This window comes from Calliopsis andreniformis, chromosome 4, assembly GCF_051401765.1.
Source record: "Calliopsis andreniformis isolate RMS-2024a chromosome 4, iyCalAndr_principal, whole genome shotgun sequence".
Classification (NCBI taxonomy): domain Eukaryota; kingdom Metazoa; phylum Arthropoda; class Insecta; order Hymenoptera; family Andrenidae; genus Calliopsis; species Calliopsis andreniformis.
Genome location: NC_135065.1, coordinates 13,903,638 through 13,912,733, shown reverse-complemented (window position 1 = coordinate 13,912,733; position 9,096 = coordinate 13,903,638). Strand labels below are relative to the sequence as shown.

Here is a 9,096-nt window from a genome sequence, read left to right as displayed (position 1 = left end):
GGGAATCAGAATGCGCCGGCAACTCAACCAATTGCGCGTAGGTAATCAGAAACGTGCAGCCAATCGTAATCTTCGTTGATCAATCTCATTGGTTAGGAACAATGAAGTTCGTTCGCGGCAATACTTAGAAATACTTTTCTAACCCTTTCACGAAAACAATTTTCATTTGTTTGGTTTTACGAATACGATTGATTCAAACGATGACTTTCTTTGACTATACATAATAGGTGTATAAAGAATTTCTGCAAAGAACATTGCGCTAATGAACAAGGTATGAAGAAAAAAATTAATGTAGCTCGAAGATGTGAAAGCAGCTCGTCCGTTCTTATTCTTATTATAAGAAATCTAATAATGTTCGTATTAGAATAATTGAAATGAGAAGAAACTGTTACACGTAAACGATACGTTTCGATAAAAAGTATATTTTCTTCGACGCGATCAGCAGCCCATGCAAACAACTATGCATGTATGCATATACATACAGTCAAAAATCTCCCGATTTCATTTTTTCGTTCGTGTCCCTCTAATTCTTCCTCTAAATAGGAACTAATGCATGTTTACGCATCGGGAAAATTTCAATTTAATATCTTCACCTTAATTTCATTGATTTGTCGCCCGATGCTTCATACAGAAGCGATGTACTTAGTTCTGATCACTCTCTCAGCCGAGTATGTGACAATAAAGGGCCATGACGACAACAACAGGTCAAATTTGGGAAGTTAAAGATCGAATAATTTCGACGTTGTCGCCGTCGCGATTCAAAACACATTGTTGAAGAATCTAATATTTCATTCGTATAATTTTATCATCATAGAATTGTTCATTCTCTTCTCATGCATCGTTGGATCGCACTGTATAAGTACACATATGTACATACAAGAAAACAGTTGACCTAATTTCATGATGCGACACTACCGCATTTATAAAATTATCTACATATGCATAACGATAAATAACAAATGATATTTGCATTTCAGCAATAAGACAATAACAATGTCGCATCAAAGGACTTTTTCACTTTTACTTTTTTTTCCTCTAAGAACTTTTACAAGTACTTACGTACAAATATAATTATTTACATACACGAAGTAAAACTATACGTCTATCTTGTTGCAATTTCAAAAATCGTTTATCGAGTCAACAACAATTAGAATAACGACGGCGACGACAACAACAACAACAGCAGCAACAGCAACAGCAACAGCAACAATTTCGTAACTCGTATCGCGCTCAAGGTAGTGATATTCACAGACCATAAATCGTACACGTATGCGTATAAAATAACAGCGAGGACTTCGTATATCGACTTTCGATCGACGGACGGACGCACGTCCTGTCTGTTGGCAGTATCTCAAAAGGTATACTTTAGCGACCGAAACAGAGATTAGATCTGTCCTAAGAATGATTATGTAGATGCATTTTCTTCTATTCTGCTTCGATCATGTCCGTCATTAGTACTCCCTGTTCTTAATCAATACTTATAATTAGTCTGTACCTCAAGAGGAGAACAACATTTTTAAATTAGAACGCAAAAATTGTCCGAAAATGAATTAACTCGCGGACAACTTGTCACAGAAAAGCAATGGAATCCGATTTACAAATCAAGCACAGAGAAAGATCATATTTTCAGTTCATTTGTATTGATCAAAGTTTCATACTCGAGACTTCACACGTAGTAAGAATCTTAGTCATTCTTAACGCTTCGTTCGGTAAGAGTCAAATGCTCTATTATGTTAGAGCAAACGCATCGTGCGTGTAAAAGCGACAGATAAAAGAGTAGCACACGATGCACATGCCTCATTCTACAAAATTCGCACGCGAATTTCGAATCGAAATTTATTTTTCACTCCGTTTCTCTATTCTCGTGATAGAAAAGCGAATATTTTTACAAGAAATGAAGTAAATCCATCATAGTTTAAACTCCACGTAGTTCTGATTAGTCGTGTAAGTATGTGGGAGAGTGATTTTTCACGAGAAAAGATTAACGGAGTGGATGGGTGGGTGTTCACTAAACAGGAGAGGGAAAAAACTGAAAGAAGGAAGAAAAGAAACCGATCAACGTCCATCCCATACGCGCGTGCAAACGCAGAAGAGGCAATTCGGTCGTCTGTATTATTGCGTAGAGCCAACAGAAGAACGATCACTGTCAGTCGACGCGGTATCCGAAAACGGTACAGATGATGAAGCTGGTGGCGGAGAGTCAGATGCCACGTAATGGTCGCGATAGATCTTCGATGACGACTGCAAAGCTGGCGGCGACAACACCATGTTCACATGTTCTGGTAAAGGAGGCAAAACGTTATTTTGAAATTGTCCTGATATATTTCCGACAGGCCGATAATTAGCAACCACAATGATTTTTCCACTTCTACTGCGTGCTTTTCCAACTCCGAAGTATCGACTACTGGCCCAAATCAGTTGCGTGAAATGACCTACGATGAAGAAGCACGCATTGAAATTTACATACAAGAAACGCGCTAAAGATACGAAGTATGCAGCATGAAAGTTGTAGTAAAAGTACCTGCGTTTACATTGGCGTGAAGTATATCTGGTTCTTTTAAGAAATCGTACTGTTTAACAGCAGAATACCAATACGATGCGACGTCTTGTCCAGTTACATCAGTAGGAATAGCTCCGCCTGGTCGACAATAAAGATTTTGTCCTACATCTCGATCGTTTCTGTAATAGAACGTATTTGTGTGCGCCAGTCGATTGGCCCAGGTTTGAGCATACTCGCATAACTGGAAGAAGACAAAGGAAAAAGGAAAAAGTAAAGAACAGTCGGTCAGGATCTAGCGTGATGGCCAGAGCAAAGTGGTTAAATTAGACACTCGACATGACAGTTGCACACTACACTGTCGCACGTCGTTTTCGATTAGTTCGTCGGAAAAGGAGCTGTTACAGTTTTGCGAACTATTCTCCCGAAACGTCCTTAGCGTGTTACCTGCGGCGACATCGTTAACGGTGGTGAGTTGTGTCTTTGTCGATAAACATTGTGCCAGCATAAACATTCCGTAATAAATTCGCTGTCTCGCCAGTCGGTCTCCAGGTCGTTACCGTCATGAGCGATGCTCATCGGCCTGTTACTCAGGATCTACGTGGGTATCGATAAAAAAGAGCAGTGGCAGTATAAACATGCCATTTCTGTTTCAGCCGAAGATAGAAGAAAAAGAAGAGAAAAAAAAAGAACACCTACGTTCGCGTCTCATCCTCGATCAGTATCCTATTACTACACATACATCGATTCCTCTATATTGCATTGTATGTCATCACAGATTTCAGTCTCACCTTTTTCAATAGTTTCGGTCGATTGTCGAGTCGTTCTTCGTTAGCTGTGGCGATCCCGTCATCGTTCAGGACCAAAGAAGCAGATGTCGATCCACAAGTGTCCGAAACTCGATTTGCTTTATACAACTTTGATCGTTCCACTCTCTTTCGAAGATTCTCCAATGCTTTTGCTTCTTCCCTTTTCCTAGAAGGAGGCCAATTAGCATTCGAAGTATGTATCATGCTAATACCAAGCAACGGTGAGTCCTAAAACGAAAAGTGTCGTCGATCACACATTTTTAATTATCTTTTTCAGGCGAGATAAACAAGAAGAAGAAGTGATGAGAGAAAGATGAGGGACTAGGTTCGCGCTTAACAGTAATGAAAAGGAATACACGACACGTTTGCCTGTAGATACGAATATCGAATAGCAGAAAAGTAATGCAGATACTAGAATCATACACCACCTTTCGATGATTACTATCAGCGTTCAGATCAAAATCATTCAAACGAATCGCCGCTTGGCCCAGTAAACGACGGCCAGCGATGCATCGATTACGATTTATTATTTCTTTCTGAACAGCATAGTCAATGAAATAACTCTCGAATTCCATATCGTCGCGACGAGACGATGACAGAAGCTCCGTAGTCTCTTCCTCCTCTTCAATGCCAGCAGCAGCAGCAGCAGCAGCAGCAGCAGCGTCGAAGTTACGATTCATTTCGCGCAACTCCATCATAAGACGATTCTCTATGAGATACGTTCTTCACAAATAATCGTAATTATTCGTTATTCTCCGTATTTTGTATGGTTCCACGTAAAGTTGAGCGTGGTTACCGGCTGTTGACCGACGACTACCAAGTCACTTTTGACTGTCTCCTCGATCCAGCCTCGTCTATTCATCGTCCTTGCGCGTTTACATACACCTACATGCACACAGCAGGGACTAAATTCGCGTCGACGCATTCGATCGCTTCTGCTAAAATTCGTGCGCCTTCTCAACGCGCTGCCGCACCAATACAACATAGATCTACGTACATATATGTACAATACATAATCAGGGCCGTATACGTTCCTTTCGTCATTAATATATACAGGGATACAGGTATCCGGTTCGAGTTTCATACATATGCGGAACGCTGCGGCAACGATGACCACCGCAGTTAGCTGTATTCGATCGGTTTCTTGCGTATCAGATCAACACTTTTCGTTTCAGCAGTTCTAGCAGATCAACTATTCAAATGATTCCAATTCAGAATGGTTTTGTCGAAAATCAAACATGTTTGCATAGGTATTTCAAGCAGAAAAGGCCCAGCAGGATCAACGTATCTGAAGCAGCGATAGCTGTTCTGCCCGTGTTGCATATAATTTACAATTAATAGACAATTATGTAGTGGTCACTCGATGAAATAAATGATGCTGCAATTAATCAAAGAATAACATTTCATTTCATTTGCTCTTTTCTCATGAATAATCTCACAGATATCACCGAACAAGTAGTATCGATCGTTCGAATCTCGATATAAGCGAGGACAGCTAAGAACTATCTACCGGACCCATGCCGGACCTAAAATGAACATATTCAAAAATCACTTTTCAAATTTTCCTATCTCCTTTCAACTTCTACATTCTAATTTCTATATTTTTCCAAAATTTCAATTAATTTTATATCATTTCTCTGTCACTCTACAATACCGACTCTTCGGTACAGGTTTTAACAAAACATAAAAAAGAAACAATGAACAACACTGATTTCATTCACTTGTGAAGCGCTTAAATGGTTTACAATACGACTAAAATACTGAAAATAATACTTAGTGTCCCTGCAATGTTAATGAACGCTACATTCAGTTTACTAACTAATATTTAATAATTCAACAATTACTTACATCTTTAAGTACTAAATACGAAATGTTTTCAATACTGAAGCTGTGACTATGTTTAAAAGGTTATTCAATTTTTCTATAAACTTTCCAAACGCTTTATTTGAACTGACCGTTCACTATTATGGCGTAGACTCCACTTTGGCGCCAATTCCTGAATGTAGAATAAACACATACCAGTATATTTCAATTAAATTACAATTATTCCCGAAAATTATTGTAACAAATCACAACTCAATGTATACACTGTTAATTGACATGAAATAAGGAACAGAGAGTAGACAGAAACTGGTTAAACATTTTTCAAAATATTTATCAATGAAATTTTTAATCACATATTTAGTAACTGTAGATTATGCTAATAATAAAAAGTTAATGAAGGTATTAGCGATAATTAAACGAGGTTATACCTCGATATGAAAATGAAACACATCACAGTATTCATACAGACTGAAAAGTGACAACGCAACCAATCTCTCCGATTGTCACCGAGTGAATAACGTCCTTCTATCACAATCTGATGACTAACGAAGCCCGTTCGAATTACAAACACTGAAAAGTTAATTGTTTATCAATTTATGAACAATCTGATGATGTAGAATTACTGTAGAGTCTTTACATGTCACTATGCAATGATAAAAATCCATGGAAATTGTTCATTTATTGCAAAAAAAACAATATTTTAAGGAATTGAGATTAAAACGGTATTAGTGGCGCCATCTAGCGGCGGCGCTCTGGGTCAACTTTTAAGAACATACATCGATGCTACCGCCATCTAGCGGTGAAACTTATAAACTAAAGCTCAAAATCCGAAGTTTAGTTCCAAGCCACTGCCGCTAGATGACGCTAGTATCGCTCGCAAAGATCGTTCAGGATCGTACCATCAAGACCCGGAGCCCCGTCAGAAAAATGTTTTTCAAAAGTTTGAACAAAGAATAAATTAATAATGTTATTATACAAAACGATAGCAGGAGGCCCTAGTTAATTATAAATGACACCTATGTGCAGACAGAATAGTAAATAACGTAAGAAATAAATAAAGAATGATAAATTGATTGTTATCGTTTAAATAGTTAATTGTTAATGTAGTTATCGTTATAATTGGAACCTAATTTTCTCAGTCTACGTAATTAAGTACAATTTATCATTATAAATATACAGTTAATTGGTTTTTTAGTATTTGAATATTTATTCTTTTGAGGCACCGTCTCAAATATTACGGTCCTGAATGAAAAACCGTAGTTCGCGGACCGCCGCTAGATGGCGAAGTTGTCGCTAGCAACTTTCCTTAAGGGCCGTATCATCAGGGTGCGGTTCCCCCTAATCATTTTTCAAGTGCTCTTTTTGCAATAAATAAACAACTTTTATCATTCAGTATCTTCGAAGAATATATTATATAGCTCCTGTTGCAGCTTTGCCTTCTAAAAGTTAAATAAATTATTAAATAAGTAGACTATATAGAATTACAAGGATTGCTAGATAGAAAACGTAATGAATACGATGTATAAGAACAAATATACAATTATATTATCCATTAGCATTACATAATGAATTCTAGTGACATTACAGTAATGTTACATTTATAAATTTCAGATAACATAAAAAATAAATTAATGTTTATATTTGAATAATATTTAAACGATATCTGATGCGTTCAGTAACTCCGATTCTTTATCTTCCTCCATAGTATTTAATTTACTGTTGGACCCAGGAGAATTCAATTTAGTCAGTTCAGGTGTTAATCGAACCGTGGTTCCGTGTCGACTATAGTCCTCAATTTCGCCCACCGGACGTTCAATATCTTCTTCTACAGTCTTCCTGCATTTATTCTAAATCGAACAAATTTGAAAATTTAATTTACAATTTTCTGTTTCCTTTTATCTCACTTTTCTTGAGAAATTCTGGGGTGTTACCTGAAGGATCTTAAAAAATTCTGTTCGGAACTCTTTACTGCACGAAAAGTACATGACGACGTGAATGGCAAAATTGCAAAGCTCTGCTACAGCGGCGAATGCTCGAAATAAACGGTACCCAACGTCTGTGATATCGTAATCATGATACATGAATGGAAGAAGTATCGATGGTATCATTGTCACTATGAAGCATACTGCCATGACCGACATCAACGTAGCTAAATGCTGTTCTTCTCTGAAAAAGTGATTCACACGCGATAACGAAGATCGATTGCTGGAGCGCATGCAATAGCTATTTAACTTTCAGAAGATTTGAACGTTATTTTGTGGAATTTCGTATTACCATAAAGAGGGTAAAAATATAGTACCTATACCCTCGATTGCGAGTCAAAAGGGATGCGTCAGGAACATTCGCTGCGCGATATTTTTCTGAGACCGATTGAAATTCTCTCTTTTTCGCGTTCAAATGCAAGAATCTCCTAACGACGACGCTATTTAACAGAAGAAGAATTATCGTCGGACAGAGACGTAAGACGACTTCCACGATCCAAACGTAGGCGCTCCATAATCCAGTTCTCGTGATCGAAACATTTTCGCGTAAGGTGAAAAGCGTGCTGCTAGCCTCCCGTTGCTCATAAACCGTTCTCATTCCAGTGAATGGAGCGCTTACCTAAAAATTGATTCATCCCTTAGAGCCTGAATTAAAAAGGAACACACTGTTATCTAATACCGCGAATCCAAGAATAAACGAGCATAGGACGAAAGTGTTGCAGTTCTTGCGAGCATTCCTGCTGCGTATACGAGCAGGAAAGAAAATGAAGATGTATCGATCGACGATCAGACAGGTCATGATCAAGATGCTGGCAATGGCAAAGGTGTTAACCGCGACCAGTTCCAAGTGAGCATGGTAGAATACCGACGGGTAGTTGTTCCTCATTCCATATCCCAGCCTTAACACTGAAACAAGACACTTTGTTATCATAGTAATGTACTTCCTCTATCAATTTTCTATTACAGTACAAACTTATTGGTATCCAAGATATTAAAACCCCCACGTGCGCCGATGCAAGACCTCTCAAGTATAAGTACGCGATTCCTCGAAAGATGGGAGAGGATAATACCACCAGTATCAAAGTATTTCCAACAATCCCGCATGCCACGATCGTTGGAATAATTACTCTGTAGATAATTCTGAAGGAAGACCTAGTCTCCCGAAGAGAATGATCTTCATTGATATCTGGGATGTCGTTCCATGTAGTGTTTTCATTCTCACAGCACAAAAGAGTCCTAAACATGATAAAAACCGTGAGAGACGAGATTGCAAATTCGAGGATTAATTTGTATACAAGCCGGCGGAGCGTTCTTAGCGTTTTGGGAGGTAAACTCGCTCTTAAAAACATACCCTTTAATAACTCCTGTTAACATGCTGAATACCGATCGTGTTGCGTGTTTTCGAGGAAACTGCAGCACGATCAAAAAGTCACATGGAAATTCTTATCTCTATGTAAGGTGAAGATACTGCGGTAGATGCACAACAACTGCGAGATTCATCCCCGATGAACCAACCACCGAGTTTCCCCCGTTGAAAAAAGCCGATGTGGCGCATGCTCTCTAAACGGCTTTGCTTATTGTTGCAACCCTCCAAGTATATTTACTTGTGCATTATAATTACATTCAGGTGCCCTTCGTCGGACCAACTTAGTTAAGGATGTAATGGAAGCATGGCTCGCTATGAATTAATGGTTTTTCCTGTCCACGCAGAACGATGGCTCGCCGTGCAACAGGATCGATGATCGTGGACGATCAAACAGCAGATCGTCTACAATAGAAAGCTTTAAATTGGCTTTAAAACCTTCACTTTCTCCGCGGTATTCCCTGAAAAGGACGTCCAGCTAATAGATGAGCTACAGATTACCAAATATCAAGCTTTAAGTGGGGTCAGCCAGTATATAAATTCAAAGTGAAACCACTCGGCTCCTCAGGTTGCCTCGTCATTTTAAAACAATATTCGCTCGTCAGACGGTTCTAACGAGTT

At 38.6% G+C, this 9,096-nt stretch overlaps 2 protein-coding genes across 3 annotated transcripts; both read right to left on the bottom strand.

The window, feature by feature from the left end:
- Positions 1-402: 402 nt before the first annotated feature.
- On the bottom strand, positions 403-4,500 carry LOC143178629 (uncharacterized). Of its 2 annotated transcripts, none has more exons than XM_076377402.1 (6): positions 4,103-4,500; positions 3,735-4,029; positions 3,289-3,534; positions 2,945-3,094; positions 2,522-2,741; positions 403-2,432 (listed from the first exon to the last, which is right to left on the bottom strand). In XM_076377402.1, the coding sequence occupies exons 2-6, from the start codon at positions 4,002-4,004 to the stop codon at positions 2,113-2,115; spliced, it is 1,206 nt and encodes a 401-aa protein (XP_076233517.1). In that variant the 5' UTR covers positions 4,005-4,029; positions 4,103-4,500; the 3' UTR covers positions 403-2,112. The 2 variants fall into 2 exon arrangements, with proteins under 2 accessions (XP_076233517.1, XP_076233515.1); XM_076377400.1 differs by having other exon boundaries at positions 3,735-4,191; positions 4,304-4,500.
- A 2,150-nt stretch (positions 4,501-6,650) lies between these two features.
- On the bottom strand, positions 6,651-8,596 carry LOC143178628 (putative G-protein coupled receptor B0563.6). Its single transcript, XM_076377399.1, has 6 exons — positions 8,464-8,596; positions 8,086-8,348; positions 7,792-8,018; positions 7,430-7,731; positions 7,062-7,296; positions 6,651-6,977 (listed from the first exon to the last, which is right to left on the bottom strand). Exons 1-6 carry the CDS (start codon positions 8,484-8,486, stop codon positions 6,783-6,785), a joined length of 1,245 nt encoding a protein of 414 aa, XP_076233514.1. The 5' UTR covers positions 8,487-8,596; the 3' UTR covers positions 6,651-6,782.
- Positions 8,597-9,096: the final 500 nt, after the last annotated feature.

Excerpts from the sequence above, each read along its gene's own strand:
- LOC143178629 (XM_076377402.1), bottom strand. The coding sequence starts at position 4,004 with ATGATGGAGTTGCGCGAAATGAATCGTAACTTCGACGCTGCTGCTGCT. Across the intron at positions 3,535-3,734 it reads CTGATAGTAATCATCGAAAG|GACTCACCGTTGCTTGGTAT; the intron begins GTGGTGTATGAT and ends TTTTCGTTTTAG. Across the intron at positions 3,095-3,288 it reads GACCGAAACTATTGAAAAAG|ATCCTGAGTAACAGGCCGAT; the intron begins GTGAGACTGAAA and ends ATACCCACGTAG.
- LOC143178628 (XM_076377399.1), bottom strand. The coding sequence starts at position 8,486 with ATGTTAACAGGAGTTATTAAAGG. Across the intron at positions 8,349-8,463 it reads TTAACAGGAGTTATTAAAGG|GACTCTTTTGTGCTGTGAGA; the intron begins GTATGTTTTTAA and ends TATCATGTTTAG. Across the intron at positions 7,732-7,791 it reads CGTTTATTCTTGGATTCGCG|GTAAGCGCTCCATTCACTGG; the intron begins GTATTAGATAAC and ends ATCAATTTTTAG.